Source organism: Nycticebus coucang, chromosome 14 (assembly GCF_027406575.1).
Source record: "Nycticebus coucang isolate mNycCou1 chromosome 14, mNycCou1.pri, whole genome shotgun sequence".
NCBI classification, from domain to species: Eukaryota; Metazoa; Chordata; class Mammalia; order Primates; family Lorisidae; genus Nycticebus; species Nycticebus coucang.
This window is the reverse complement of record NC_069793.1, coordinates 68,557,528-68,573,167: the sequence shown is the minus strand read 5'-3', so window position 1 is coordinate 68,573,167 and position 15,640 is coordinate 68,557,528. Positions and strand designations below refer to the sequence as shown.

The following is a 15,640-nucleotide window of genomic DNA, read 5'->3' as shown; positions in this document are numbered from 1 at the left end:
GTGAACTTGTTCAACCCTGTTCCATGAAGCCAAGCCTATCACTCAGAGTGGCGGCCAGTGTTTTTACAACTTGTTTTCATGAAGCTGGTTTGAAGTCTCCCTGCATTCCCAGAATGTCAGACCCGCCCTGATTCACAGGGATTGACCAAAACAGGGTCTGAGCCAGCGAGAGTTCTGAGGACTTAGTCATCCCCTTTGGATTATCCACAGATTCTCCTACTTTCCTAACAGTAAAAAAAAAAGAAGAAGAAGGGAAGAAAGTTAGCCTAGATGGCCAGGAGAGGACAGCAGCGTTTGGGGACATGTAAAGAGGCACAGGTGATGCAGTGGATGAAGAGGTGGGGTGCAAGGGGAGGGGTCAATGTCTAGTCCCCTGCCGGCTGGGGGGTTAATGGTAAATTTTACCTTTCTGAGCTTCAATATCGTAGTCTCTGAAATGGGAAAATTAATGACACCTGCTTCACAGGTGTCTGACGTCGGATGACCTAGACACAGAGCCTGAGACCAGGATTCCCATGAGAGTGATTTATTAGGAACTTTTCCAGGAAAAAGCTGCTAAGGGAATAGGGAAAGTAGAAGCAGAAAGAAGAGGAGGAGAAAGAAGCAAGAGGCAATTTCAAGCCAAGCCCCGCAGAGGGTTAGAAGAGCTCTGGGGACAGTGCAGGTCACCGGTTGGCCCCGCAGGAGCAAGGATGCTGGAGAATTTATACCTCCACCTCTCAGTCACTGGTGCAAGGCTGCCTTGGTGGGGGCGGTGGCCGTGGCTGCAGGCAGAGGGATTCTGGCAGCGGGAGGCAGTCTGCCCACACACAGCCAGGTGCTGGCTCAACCCAGTAGGCCCCCGTGGTAAAGGGGTCCCAGGGGATGGGTGGAGCGCCACAGTCTGCTCCAGAGGATTGGTGTCAGGGTTATATGAGGTGCTGATCCCCCAGAACCTGGCACCAGCAAGTGACAGCTCCTGGAAAGGTGATGTGTGTGTGTGTGGAGGGGGGGATTGTGTGGTCAGCAAGGGCTAGTATCTTCTGAGGATCGTCCTGTGCCCCCACTGCTCTCCCAACGCCAGGTCCTTCTCTCTCAGCTCCCCAGTCCTAATGTGTACCCACATCACTTGGCTGTGGGGTACTCTCCAACCCCACCAGGGTCAGGTCCAGCCCACAGAGCTGTCTCTGGTGCCCTGCTGTAGTTCTCCCTCCCCAGCCCAGGCTGACCTACCCAGCACACGGGCTCTCAGTGAGGAGCAGGGGATGAGATAGGGTACAGGCAGGTCAGGTCGGGCCATGGAAGCATCCAACACCCAGGAGGAAATCGAGGCGCTTGTGGCTCATCCCCACCTGAAATGAATTTGGCTTTTCTTCCTTGCCTGCCCCACTGTCTTTTTCTGGGCTTTTTCCATAGAAGGTGCTCAGGGATCACCTGGAAACTTGTGTTGGTCAGCGTGTCCCAGGAATGAGTAAACAGGTTGTCCTTCCAGGCTGTCCTGATAAAATCCTAGGACTCTGACTGTGACTTTAATGGGTGATGTCAGCCAGGGTTGGCTCTGAGGGCACCTGCCCTAACTCTTCTCCTGTCCCCTGTGAATTGCAAAAGATGTCACTTATAATCTGGCCTCCCCTTCGGGCCTCAGGAGTCCAGCCCCGATGCAGAGCATGATGGACCTGGGCTCTAGTTCAGACTCTTATCACCTGCTGTGTGACCTTAGCCAAGTCACCTCCCCTCTCTGAGCCTCAGTGCCCCATGTGTTATATGTGCTCATGGAAAATCAGGTGATTTCAACATGGTGCTAATCCTTGCCTGATGCAACTGATGCCCAGGAGGGTGAGGTGATTTGCCTGTGATTACACAGAGAAAGGACAGAGGTGAGAGGGCCAGGACCTGCTCCCAGCCCTGTGGTGGATTATGAGGGCCACTTACCATTTATCAGCTCTGCTCTGGCCCATCTTTGATTCAGAATTTGTGCTATGTCCCCAGTCGGGATAAACCAGGCCAGGCACCAGAGTGGTCAGTCATGGCTATTAACTCATTATTTCAGCCTGGCATCCACTTATGGAGCACCTAGTATATAAGAGGTTCTGTGCTCAGATGGGCACAGTCCTGCTTTCACTAGGTTTAATGTCCAGTCCACTGCAGAGCCGTGACCTATCCCAAGGCCTAGGGAACCCACAGATCCCAAGGGTGAGGGTGGACATGGGGTGGTGGTCCCAGAAGAGGAAGTTGTCTAAAAAGTCTGGAGTCTCTCCGTGTCTGGGAGGCAGGAGGGAGTGGCTGGGCTGGGTCGGTGTGAGCCAGGGAGATAAGTTTGCTCACTCCTGAGTATTTGTTGCAGCCTGTGGTGGGTCTAGCCCTGGTCCATTCTGGGATGAGGGTAGGAGGCAGCTTTGATCCACCAGTGAGGCCCTCCCTTTCTTCTCCTTTGTTCACATGGTGCTCTTGGTGCCTCTGTCTATACCATTAGCCCATAGGCTCTTCTGGGGGACCCCTTCTGTCCAGTGGGCATCAAAGAGAGCTCAGGGAATGCCTGTTGGTGACTGGACTTCAGAGTATGAATCCAAGAGACACCTCCCTATGGTAGCCTCTGTCTACCACCTATAGAATACCTGTTACATTGGGAGGCTGAGAAGAGTGAGGCAACGAACACAGAAGCCTTGGCTTCATGGAGCTGCAGCAGGTGGGCTCTGAGGGCCAGCCAGGGAGCACAGGAGAGGAGGAGTTTGGCCCTCATCACATCCATTCCACACTGCAGTTCACAAAGCCCTGCCTCGTCTTGCTCACTGCATCCCTCCCATCATCCCAAGAGGGGACTGGGCAGGCTGCCATGTCCCCAGATGACAAAGGAAGATGCTGACCTGCCTTCCGATGGCCAGGCCAGGACCTGAGCTCACATCTCCTGGCTCTCAATCTCCTGCTTACTCCTCTACTACTCACCCCTTCAGAACCCGCTTCCTGCTCTCTGAAAAGCTCCTGTGAAAGATGCTAGGAAGGGCAGTCGGCAGGTGTCAGGGGATAAGGGTGCATTTTGGTGGCTTTTGCTCAAAGGGGGTTACTGGCACCAATTGGTCCAGAGGAGGCAAGTGGGGGTTGGGAAGGGGGACTAGTAGGGGTGTAGAGAAAGAGAAAAAACATGTGGAGTCACAGTCACCAGGACCATTCCCTAGCTTGAGGCTGCCAGCCTTGCGTAGCAGAACCCACTAGCTCCCTTTTTAGTAGGACGGTGGTAACAAGAACCTGGAATGGAAACCCCTCAGCACCTGGTGCCCCTGGGGATGGGATTGGAGGTGAAGGGATTTTAAGGGGTTCTGGATCCGTGGGAGAGGTCAGTCAAGTCACGGTCACTGCTCTGATGGAATGTCCCACCTAGGGGTAAAAGTATAAGGCCTTAGGGAGTGTAGAGCACTTTCTGAGGGCAGACTCTGGGGGAGGCAGGGCTGGGGGTCAGACCAGAGGTGAAGCAACTAGCACAGGTGGTCGGGCCCCACAGATGTGAGAAGCAGGCGGGGAGTGGACAGACCGGTCCCTGAATTAGCAGAGCCCAGAGCACAAGTACAAATAAAGACCTGTAAAGCTTTGTCAGATATTTAAAGGTTATAAAGTAAGCCAAGAGACTATTAAATATAATAGCTTTGGGGCGGTGCCTGTGGCTCAAAGGAGTAGGGCGCTGGTCCCATATGCCGGAGGTGGCGGGTTCAAACCCAGCCCCGGCCAAAAACTGCAAAAAAAAATAATAATAATAATAATAATGGCAGCTTTGATTTTCCCTCCTTAACAAATACACATAGACCTTCATAATGTAAATTGAAATATATATATAAAGTTACAGTTTTATAAAATTGCAAGTGACAAGATCTCAAGGAGTTCTGGGTTTAATTATTGTATATGTAGGCGTTTTGTTGTTGGGCTAGTGATAGTCAGATGAGTAAAAAGACTTATAATTCATTATTATTTATTTATTCCATAAAATATGTTTTATTGTCTTCATTCTAACGAGATCACTAGTTGTATTACTGCTGTAATCTAGATTTGCACGTCGTTTGTATTCTGCTGATGGCAGTGGTCTAAAGGATTAAAAACAGGGTGGCGCCTGTGGCTCAAGGAGTAGGGTGCCAGTCCCATATGCCGGAGATGGTGGGTTCAAACCCAGCCACGGCCAAAAACCACAAAAAAAAAAAAAAATAAAAAATAAATAAATAAATAAATAAAGGGAGGTGGTCCAGGTCAAAAAATGGCGGCGGCTGCGTTCGGGTTTTCTCGGCTGTTGGGTCGGTCCCGCCCACAGCTGCGGCGGCATATGTTGAGTGGCGCCCACGGCCAGGAGGGCTCAGCTCGCATGTGGAGGGCCCTCACCTTCTTCGTCGCCCTTCCCGGGGTGGGAGTGAGCATGCTGAATGTCTTCTTGAAATCCCGCCACGGAGAACACGAGAGACCCGAGTTCATCCCTTACTCCCATCTTCGCATCAGGACCAAGCCCTTTCCCTGGGGAGATGGTAACCATACTCTATTCCACAACCCTCACGTGAATCCGCTTCCAACTGGTTATGAAGATGAATAAAGAGAACCTAGACCACTACCCAGGCATTGGGGACCACAGCATCAGTTTGGACCATTACTCTGCACATGGACCAGAGAAAGTGTACGGGACCTTAAGCTCACCTTTTATCATATGATTACCAGTCTTCCATCCCTTTACTTGTGGCAGGAGATGGCTTAAATAAACAAACTAAGATTGGTCGTGAGCTGAAAAAAAAAAAAAAATAAATAAAGGATTAAAAATTAAATGCAATTATATTTAAAGTACATGACCATCAAAAATGTAAAGTAAGGCCAGGCAGGGTGGCTGTAATCCTAGCACTCTGGGAGGCTGAGCCATATGGATTGCCTGTGCTCAGGAGCTCGAGAGAAGCCTGAGCAAGAGTGAGACTCTGTCTCTACTAAAAATAGAAAAACTAGATGGGCATTGTGGTGGGTGCTTGTAGTCCAGCTATTCAGGAGGCTGAGACAAGAGGATCACTTGAGCCCAAAAGTTTGAGGTTGCTAGCCGGGCGCGGTGGCTCACGCCTGTAATCCCAGCACTGTGGGAGGCTGAGGAGGGAGGATTGCTTGAGCTCAGGAGTTGGAGGCTTGTCTGAGCAAGAGTGAGACCCCGACTCATGGAAAAAAATGGAAAAACCCAGCTTGGCGCCGCAGTGAGCGCCTGTAATCCCAGCGGCTTCGGAGGCTGAGGCAGCAGGATGCCCACAGCCGGAGTCTGAGGTTGCAGTGAGCTACGATGCCATTGCCCTCTGCTCAGGGCATAGGGTAGAACTCTGTCTCGACAAAAAAAAAAAAAAAAAGGCAACTGAGGTTGCTATGAACTATGACTCCACGGCACACTACCAAGGGCAACAAAGTGAGACTCTGTCTCAAAAAAAAGAAGTTTTTTTGTTTTTGTTTTTTGAGACAGTCTCACTATGTCACCCTCAGTAGAGTGCCATGGCGTCACAACTCACAACAACCTCAAACTCTTGGGTTTAAGTGATTCTCTTGCCTCAGCCTCCCAAGTGGCTGGGACTACAGGCACCCACAACAATGCCTAGTGCCCTGTTTTTTTGTTACAGTTGTCATTGTTGTTTAGCAGGCCTGGGCTGGGTTCAAACCCACCAGCCCTAGTGTATGTGGCCAGCGCCCTACTCACTGAGCTACAGGCACTGAGCTAAAAAAAGTTTTTATTGCACAAAATTACCTATTAAAATTAAAACAATAGAGGCAGCACCCGTAGCTCAGTTGAGTAGGGCACCGGCCACAGGCGGGTTCAAGCCTGGCCTGGGCCAGCTAAAACAACAATGACAACTGCAACAAAAAAGTAGGTGGGGGCGGCACCTGTGGCTGAAAAGGGTAGGGCGCTTGGCTCCATATGCCGGAGGTGGTGGGTTCAAACCCAGCCCCAGCCAAAAACTGCAAAAAAAGAAAAAAAATAGGCGGGTGTTGTGGAGGGTGCCTGTAGTCTGAGGTACTCAGGAGGCTGAGGCAAGAGAATCGCTTAAGCCCAAGAGTTTGAGGTTGTGTGAGCTGTGATGCCACAGCACTCTACTGAGGGCGACAGTGAGATTCTGTCTCAAAAAAAAAAAAAAAAAATTAAAACAATATACATCATAATTAATGTCAGGTTTTAAAATGAAATATTATAGATGAAATAATTATCCACATTTTAAAGGATTTTCTAAAAATGAAACTGGTATTCAAAGTCCATTTTGCTGCCGATTTAAAGAATTAGTATCGGGTGGCACCTGTGGCTCAAAGAGGTAGGGCGCCGGCCCCATATGCCGGAGGTGGCAGGTTCAAACCCAGCCCTGGCCAAAAACTGCAAAAAAAAAAAAAAAAAAAGAAAAGAAAAAAAGAATTAGTATCACATTTAATATAACATGAACTTAGGTAATACAGGTTGTTAAGATGTTTCTCAACCACCACGTGCATTTTTTGTGAATACTATACTAATTCGTGTGTACCTTAGAACCACAAATTGGAACAGAAAGAAATGTCCTCCATACCCACCCCCACCAAAAAAAGGTGTTCAGCAATACTGAAATTCAGATACTTGGTTATACAAGAAGCATCACACGTTGCTGTCCTAGAGAAAGGATTTGACAAGTTAGTCTCCACTTTACACATTTTGCCACTCTGCCCCCTTTCTCCGTATGTGCCCCTACCTTGCAGCAACACAACCCACAGACCTTCACAGCATCTGAACAAATCACCTTTGTTCCAAGTTCAAAGAATGGAGAAGAGTTTCCCTGGGGCCTGAGTGGTGTTAGGGGAGCGGATGTTAAGGATTATAGGTCACGTGGATATCCCATGACAGAGGCTCCTGTTTGTGCTCTAATGAGTTTATATTTGTGATGTATGGGGTTCAGAGTGGTGGCCCCTTTTCCCTGTCTAAAGGTGGTTCAGGGGTAGATCTTCTTGCTGATGAGGACATCTCTATTGTACAATTAACAATTGAGAAGTAGGCTCAGCACCTGTGGCTCAAGCAGCTAACGTGGCAACCACATATACCTGAGCTGGTGGGTTCAAATCCAGCCCGGGCCCACCAAACAACAATGACAGCTACAACCAAAAACTAGCCAGGCCTTGTGGCAGGAGCCTGTAGTCCCAGCTACTTGGGAGGCAGAGGCAAGAGAATCGCTTAAGCCCAGGAGTTGGAGGTTGCTGTGAGCTGTGATTGCATGGCACTCTACTCAGGGTGACAGCTTGAGGCTCTGTCTCAAAAAAAAAAAAAAAATTGAGAACTAATAGATCTTATTCTATAGCTAATGTTTAAATCTGGGTATCATAATTCAGTCATTCATTTTATTCATATATGCACTTGTTCCAACCCTTCATTTCATTGTGGACTGCCAGGCTGTGGCAGTCTTTTAGTGTAGGCCATGATCCTATAGTTCAGAAAATTGAGGCTCAGAGAGGGTACTGATGTACCTAAGAACACACAGCCAATCTACAGTAGGAAAGTCCTCAGGCCAGGTTTTGCAGAGTGTTAGGTAAAATCAGGGTGTTTCTTTGTCCTAATCAGCTTCCCTTCCTCCACCATCTTCTACCACCCGGACACCTGCCCCAGGGCCCTAGGCCATTCTATAGGGGGTTTCTGCTTCAAGAGCCACTTCCTGCTTGGAGCCCAGCACTTCCTTCAAGTGACTCACAGGCTCCCACTGGCCCTGTGCTGGGAAGCCAAGGTAGGGGTGGAGCTAGGCCCAAGCGTGTTACCCTCAGCCTGTGACTCCAGCTGGGTAACCCTGAGACTGGGCAGTGGGCATAGGATGGAGGTAGGAGGTGGGGAATGGAAGGAAGATGTGATCAGTTCTGCCTCCCCCAGCCTGCCAGGCAGGAGCTCTAGAGAGGCCACAGTGGGGATGGGGCAGTCTCCATAACCAGCCATCTCCACTGGTTTCCAGGGTAGCTGCCAACCCAGATGGTCTGACAGTAGAGCCAAGACCCCCTCAGGAAGATTCTATGGCACTTTCTCTTCCTGACAGGGCAGTGAAGTGTGATTGAAAGAGCCCTGGGCCGGAGTCACAGACTTTCATTTCTGATTCCAACCTTCTGGTGTGAGTTCTCTGCCCCTCTCTGGGCCTCAGTATCCATGGCTGTCTGATTTGGGGAGGACTTACTGGTTGTGACATTTTGTGCAGCAGGGTTTACATTAAGAGATCTGAGCTTGAATTCTGTCTCTGCACCTTGCTAGGTATATTTACCACTCAGAACCCCCATTTTAGGGTGGCGCCTGTGGCTCAAGGATAGGGCGCCGGTCCCATATGCCGGACGTGGCGGGTTCAAACCTAGCCCTAGCCAAAAACCAAAAAAAAAAAAAGAACCCCCATTTTAAAATTTGAAATATAATGTTTTTAAGTGTTTTACACATGGTAACTAAATTACCACCACACTGATTGTTGGGGTGGGATTTTTATTATTAGTTTAATTTTTTTTTTGCAGTTTTGGCTGGGGCTGGGCTTGAACCCACCACCCCCAGTATATGGGGCCAGCACCCTACTCCTTGAGCCACAGGCGCCACTCTTGGGTTTTATTATTATTATTGTTTTATATATAAGGAGATTGAGGCACAGAGAGGTGAAGTAACTTGCCCAAGGTCACACAGTAAGAACTTGCAAAGGTTCCGACTTGGGTAGTTCGGCCCCAGCTCCCACACTCATAGCCACTGTGCCCTCGCTGCTGACACTGTGGTCTATGGACCTGTGACGTCAGCATCATCTGGGAGCTTGTCAGCAATGCAGATTCTCAGGCCCCAATGAGACCAGGTGATTTGTGGGCGTATTAAAGTTGGAGAAGCCCTAGTTTACTTATTTTCCCCTGCCACTCAGGCCTTAGGATCATTGTGGGCGGTAAAGGAAATAAATGTGTTTTATAAACTGTGACGTGCTGTACATTCAGGGCACTTTGAGAAACTCTGGGACTAGCGGCACAGAGAGGCAGGGCTGGGGTGCACATCAGACAGCTGATGTCATTTCTAAACTGTTTCTGAGTCCAGCTCTGTGAACCTCTGGTTTAAGGCTGTGTCTTATCTATGTTTCTTGCTGGGGTGTGGCTCTAGGGTCCAACTGGGTTGGGGAGAGTTCTTATGCTGGCAAGGGTCTGGACTTGGCACTAGGCCTGAGTCACCACTGCCTTGAGTCTGCAGGGCCCCAGGAGGCCTGAGTCCTAGTCCTGGCTCTGCCTCTGCCTCTGTGTGACAAAGGAAGGCCTCTGCCCCCAACAGCCTCAATATAGTAGGTAAGGTGGCAGCATCCTCTGAAGACTAAAGTGCTAACCCAAAATTCTCCTCCTCTCCTCCTCCCCCCACGATCTGTTGGTACTGTCTCTTCTCCCAGTTCCTGGATGGGGGTCTGCCCTGCTGGCTGCAGGAGCTAGTGGTGGGGGAAGCGGTGACTCAGAACACATAATTGCAGTGCCCCAGATCCTGCCTCCAGCCCACCGGTCCTCCCTCAACAGCTCCTTTAGAAGAACAGCTGGTTTAGCAGCTACCTCAGAGAAGCAGGTCCCTGGGCAGCATGAAAGGGCCTCTGCCCCCAGGGTGGCTGGGCCTTGGATCCTGTTTCCGTGGTTCTTGGAGAGGGCAAGAATGGTTAAGGGAACAGGTTGTCTGGGTTTGGGCCTGGGGCTGCTTTGTGAGCAGCATGTATAGAGGTGGTATTGCATGTGATGGGTTTCATGACCTAGGATTGGATCACGTGTGTCCTCTCAGCTCACCCACCAGAGCAAGGACCATAGCACTGGGAGGGTGTGGGCTGGGGGCTCACTAAGGGTCACTTGGGAGGGTAGAAGACAGAAATGACTAGTGAATGATCTCACTGGGTGTGTTTTCTTGTCCCCTCAGCTCTCCCAGTGAAGTGACGTCACTGCCTCTCTGGACAGGACACCCCCAGGAGCCCAGCTCACAGCCACCAGTACCTTCTTCCAGGTAAAGGAAAGAGAAAGGGAAGGAGGGAGAAAGGATTTAGAGACGGAAGTGGAGAGCAGCCAACTAGATTCTAATGCCTGCCTCTTCCATGGGGATAACACTCTATAGTTTATGAAAAAAAGGCAGGAGGAGCAGGGATTATTGTCCCATTTTATGGACAATAAAAAGCTGAAGCCCCGAGTAGCTCTTGCTTAGCAGAGTGTACTAGGTACTTGTCTAAGGGTCTTCCATGCATTAGCTCATTTAATCCTCACAACAGCCTATGAGGTTGGTGCCATTGTTATCCCCACTTTGTAACTTAGGAAACTGAGGAATAGAACCATTAAGAAACTTGCTCAGGGGCGGCACCTGTGGCTCAGTGAGTAGGGCGCCAGCCCCATATACCGAGGGTGGCGGGTTCAAACCCAGTCCCGGCCAAACTGCAACAAAAAAATAGCCGGGCGTTGTGGCGGGCGCCTGTAGTCCCAGCTGCTCTGGAGGCTGAGGCAAGAGAATCACGTAAGCCCAAGAGTTAGAGGTTGCTGTGAGCCGTGTGACATCATAGCATGGTACAGTGAGACTCTGTCTCTACAAAAAAAAAAGAAACTTGCTCAGTTAAATGGTAGGGCTGAGTTTCCAACCAAGCAGGCTGGCCTGTTCAGAACCCCTGTGATTTACTGCCTTCCTAGAGCCATATAATAAGCTAAGCTTCCTTGACCTCCAATACGAGGGTTTACTGGACTCCCAACTCCACGGAAGATTTGTATTTTAAGAGAATCCTAGAGAAAGTGATGCTTCAGCCAAAGGAACGAATGGTAAGTGGTGGAAGTGGAGGCCTTGAATCATGGAAGTGGCATGAAGCTTTAAGGTGGGCTGGCCAACTCCTGGGACTTTCTTCCTCAGCCTTCAAACAGAACCAGTTTTCTTTGGTCACCGAAGGGAAACCTGACATTTTGAAAGAGTAAAAGAAAAGTTCAGGCCCCAGGTTCTCAGACATGCCTGAGAAGCAGAGAGACGGCTGCTCTTTGCAGAATGCTGTGAAGAGGAGCAATGTTGATGACAGTGAGGAAATTAGTGTCCTATGCTAAATCTGAGGTCATCTTATACTATATCTGTACAGAAATGCACAAGCCAATAACAGAGGTTTAAGAAAAATTTGTGAGAGAGAAGTACCTTGTTGAGACTTTTTTTTAGCAACTTAATTTTTTTCTGTAAATTGGAAAAAGACTAATTATTATTCAGAGGCAGAATTCAGACCAGGCTCAGAAGTGGCTCAGCAGTTGTGTGGTTAAGAAGCTCTGGTTCGTTCTGTCTTTCCTTTCTTCTTGCCTTTAACTGGCTGTTTGACTCACAAAGAGATGGGCATCTCCTTGGTGCCAGGCCCAGTGCAGGGGACATAGGTCTCTTACAAGAGACTCACTAGCGGAGACAGGACCTGGGGTGTCTTGTGTCTTCCATTACTCTGTGCAAAGCCACAGGCATTGCGGTCGTCAGAAGAGCTTGGCAAAATGGATCAGAAGTCTAAACCTGGGGAAGCTCTCAGTCTGGTGGGCGAGCCGGGGAAGCAGGTAATTACAGAGCACTGAAGCCTGTGATTGGTCCCGAGAGCTTTGCCAAATGATGTGAGCTCAAAGGGAGGAGGCAGGAGGCTCTGGAGGAGAATCTCGCCAAGCTCTGCACAGGGTACATTTGTTAAGGTGGGTGGGATTTGAATTGGGGTGAGGGGAGGGCTTTCCTGGTTTGGGCCCCAGCTTGAGCAAGGACTTGGATGGAGGTGGGAATGCAGGGTAGCAGGTGTCATTGGAGCACAGCAGTGCAAGGAGAGATAGGATGAGGTGAGGCTGGAAAGGTAGGCGTCAGGGGAAGGAAGTAAGAGAAAGATTCCTTAAATGGTAAGACTTGCTTCTCTTCCCATCCCCAGGGCCGTCATGGGAAGCTTATTTGTATAACAACTCTGCTATTTTACTTAAATAAGTAAAACATTCCTCCCCATTCCTTCAGGGGGCAAAAACTGGGCAGAGACAAGTTTGCTCTGCATAAGTCTCTGCCAGACTCAGCTTCCTTTTCCTCCTTCTCCTCCCCACCTCATTCAGTTGGTGACCCCCATCTTCTCATCCCCCCACTCCCTAGAACCTAGGGAGGAGCATTAGAAAAAAGCCAGCCTGTTCCCTGTGACTGAATCACTGGCCTCCTGGGAGGGGCCTGTCCATGTCAAGATGCGGGTGAGAGGGTGGAGGCACATAGAGAGGTCCTGGGGCCATTTGCTGGCTCTTCCTGTTCCAGGGAGAACCTGTGGGTGCTGGTGGGAGAAGGGGGAGGAATGGGGCAGCAGTTCTCAGGTCAGTTTCCTACAGTCCTGGCGACTTGGAGGGAATAGGGAAGGGAGGCTGGATGGAATGCCTCCAGGACTTTACTGGTGCTAACATTTTATGACTTAAAAGATTGAAATGCAGGGATAATCCTAAGGTCCTGGTTGAATTGTTCCAGGATGTGAGTCTTGGGTGAGATGATTCTAAAACTCTGGTTTGGGAAATTTGTGCCTCTGGGCAAGGCCAGGTCACTCTTGGTGGCTACTTAGCCCAAATTCATAGCCCTGATGTGGGAGAGGTCCTTCCTGTGCCAAGAGAACCCAAGGTCCCTGGGCAGGCTCCCAAGACTGGTTCCTGTCCATCCTGTGGCCCCAAATGTGCCCCAAACATGTGAGTGTGCCCATCAAGGCCTTCCTTGAGGGAGAGGCTCAGCAGACACGTGGTCTGGGATCCCAGTTCTCAGCCTGGTGCTGGCTGAGTCCTGACCCCGCCAGCCTCAGCACCCACCCCACCACCATATCTAGAATGGGGATCTTGGTACTGACCTGTGGAGTGGGTGTGACGCTCCAATGAGATGATATGTGTGGAGGCTCTATGTAAACCGTACAGCACTGTGCAAATAATTATAATTGTTGGAGCTGCTATTGCTATAATGAGTCTGTCTCCTTGAAAGGAAGGGCCACGTCTGAGTCCCTATAAATCCCTCTCAGCTCTGAGCAGTGCCTGGCACATGGAGGTGGCTTCTTAAATGTCCACTGAAAAAACTAAAGAACATAAGATTCAGCACTGAAAGTGTCCTGGTACGAAGCTGCAGTTCAAGTAGGAAGCCAGCTTCCCACTGGGAGCGGCAGGGAATATGCCTAGGCTCTGCTCCTTCCCTACTATGGGAAGGTCACTGGGAGAGGTGACAGGCCTGGAGAGCCTACCAGCTGGGCTGCCAGTGAAGAGCTGGTCTGTCTTGGCCTTTAGGCCCCCCAGCTCCTCCAGAGAGGAAGGGCAACAGAAGTCTCTCAGGACAGAAGTGTTGGGTAAAAAGGAGGTTCTCCCTGAAAGATATCAATAATGACCCTAATTATGGCATCAGGGATTCTTTAGGCTCTGACTGGGCCCCAGCCTCAGCCACTGAGTGATATTCCCCCAGATTTCGAGCAGGTATGAGGGGCCTGGGCGGCAGGGCCCATGGCATATTCACCTTAAGGCATCCTGCTCTGCCCACCTTGGGTTCCTGTTAGCAATGACCCTCCCTCTGCCGATGGAGCCTAACTGGGGCCTAACTTGCTGGCCAGAGCCTAGGGATACCCTCTGTCCTGGGAGAGGCCGGGTCACTTCCCTCCCTGCTACCCAGACTTTCTTTGTATTGTCTCCTTACCTAGAAGGCCTTTCCTTCTCCCCTCTGTGCCACACATACGTACTTCCTTGTTTCTGAATTCTGCACAGATGCCACCCGTTGCAGGAAGTCTCCACACAGCCATCAGTGCTGGAACTGGAGGAAATACAGAGTTGTTAGATCCAGAAGAGACCCTTACCTAGTCAGGGAGGGCTTCCTGGAGGAGGGGCTACCCAAGCTGAGAGGAGTCAGAGTTTGCTAGGCATTGTGGGTAGGGAGAGGGGCTCCAAGGCTAAGGTGGCTTCACAGGCACACTTGGGTTGGGAACAAGATGGGTGAAGCATTGAGGAAGGACCACAGAAAGGTACTGGTCACTCTCCAAGGCCATGTTGTCCAAGTCCTGTGGGAAGAAGTAACCATGACCTTGTGCCTTTCACACCTGGGATTTCACTGTATGTGAAATGTGGGATTTATCACTGTTTGTGAGTTATCCAGTGCATGACATACCTTCACGTTGGTCATTGTCAAAGATGGTGGAGGGCCCCTGGGCAGGACCAGAGCCCTGGCCTGGGTAACCTTCTTGCTGGTCTTCCTGCCACTTTAATCCAAGCTTGAAGCTGTGACCCAGGAAGATCACCATCAGGACCTCTAGTGAGTAGCCTGGGGAACAGAAACTCTCCTCAAGTCAGACCAGGGAGGGACCCTCCACCTACCATGAGCAGTCCCTCTCTGCCTTGCTCCCAGGGATGAGGAGAAAGCAGTGTGCTAAAGGGTGTTAGACATTGAGTACTTGAAAGGCCCTTGGACATCACTGGAGGATATTGAAACCCTCCCATGATGCAGATGGAAAAACGAGTCCAAGCCAGGTGCGGTAACTGATGCTTGTAATCCTAGCACTCCAGGAGGCCAAGGCAAGTGGATTGCCTGAGCTCAGGAGTTCGAGACCAGCCTGAGTCAGAGCAAGACCTTGTCTCTAAAAATAGCTGGGTGTTGTGGCGGGCACCTATAGTCCAAGCTACTTGGGAGGCTAAGACTAAAGAATCGCTTGAGCCCAAGAGTTTGAGGTTGCTGTGAGCCATGACAGTACAGCACTCTACCAAGGGCGACAAAGTGAGACTCTGTCTCAAAAAAAAAAAACTGAGTCCAGAGGTGTGAGGCTGTCACCCAGTCAGCTGAGGCCCAATGAGGGTGGCCTCAGCTGAGGAGAAGGGGAGTGTTTCCTCTTCCGCATGCTCGCCTCCTTCCCCAGGGCCCTGGCAGGCTGCTGGAGAGGGTCAGCTCTCCCCTGCCCAGCCCTGGCACCCGCCAGCAGGGGTTTTCCTTTTCCTCCCCCAGGTTGCTGGCCTACTCCATGCCCAGGCTCTCCTGGTGCCAACCAAAATATTGAGCTTGGCCCTTGGAGGTGCAGTTTGCAGGTATACAGATGTTGTAGAATGGCAGAGATATGGAAGGTGATAGAAATGTGGGACCCTCCCTCTGGCTGGTACCGAGGGAGTCTGGGCTTTAGAGTCAGAGGCCCTGGGTTCAGATCCTCCTCCTCCATTATTAGCTGTTTGGCCTTGGGTGAATCTCTTAACTTCTTGGAGAATATGTGTGTGCGTGTGTGTGTGTGTATGTGTGTATATGTGTATGTATGTATGTATATGTTCAATTTTTTTTTTTTTTTTTGAGACAGAGTCTCATTATGTTGCCCTAGGTAGGGTGCTGTAGCATTACAGCTCACAGCAACCTCTAACTCTTGGGCTTAAGCAATTCTCTTGCTTTAGCCTCCAGAGTAGCTGGAACTATAGCGTCCACCACAACACCCAGCTATTTTTTGGTTGTAGTTGTCATTGTTGTTAGGCTGGCCCAGGCCCGTTTGAACCTTCCAGCCTCAGTGTATGTGGCCGGCGCCCTACCCACTGAGCTAAGAGTGCCGCCTAATAGACTTGTTTACAAAGTACTTTCAGGTTTACAGAAAAATTGGGAAGTACACAGAATTCCTACATGTCTTTCCTCTATTCCCCTCCCCACAGCCTCCCTTATTCTTTACATCTTGTATTAATGTGGTACATTTGTTATAATTGCTAAACTAATATTGATGCTTTA

At 50.1% G+C, this 15,640-nt stretch overlaps 2 protein-coding genes across 5 annotated transcripts in view; both read left to right on the top strand.

Annotated features, from left to right (window-relative positions):
* Window positions 1-15,640, top strand: part of GDPD5 (glycerophosphodiester phosphodiesterase domain containing 5) — a 90,976-nt gene that overhangs the window by 23,732 nt on the left and 51,604 nt on the right. For all 4 annotated transcript variants that reach the window (XM_053560277.1, XM_053560279.1, XM_053560280.1 and 1 more), the window contains exon 2: window positions 9,854-9,937. The gene's annotated coding sequence lies outside the window, so the exon portion shown is untranslated. The remainder of the gene's footprint in view (window positions 1-9,853; window positions 9,938-15,640) is intronic.
* On the top strand, window positions 4,203-4,727 carry LOC128564685 (cytochrome c oxidase subunit 6A1, mitochondrial-like). Its single transcript, XM_053560286.1, has one exon. The coding sequence runs from the start codon at window positions 4,217-4,219 to the stop codon at window positions 4,541-4,543; it is 327 nt and encodes a 108-aa protein (XP_053416261.1). The 5' UTR covers window positions 4,203-4,216; the 3' UTR covers window positions 4,544-4,727.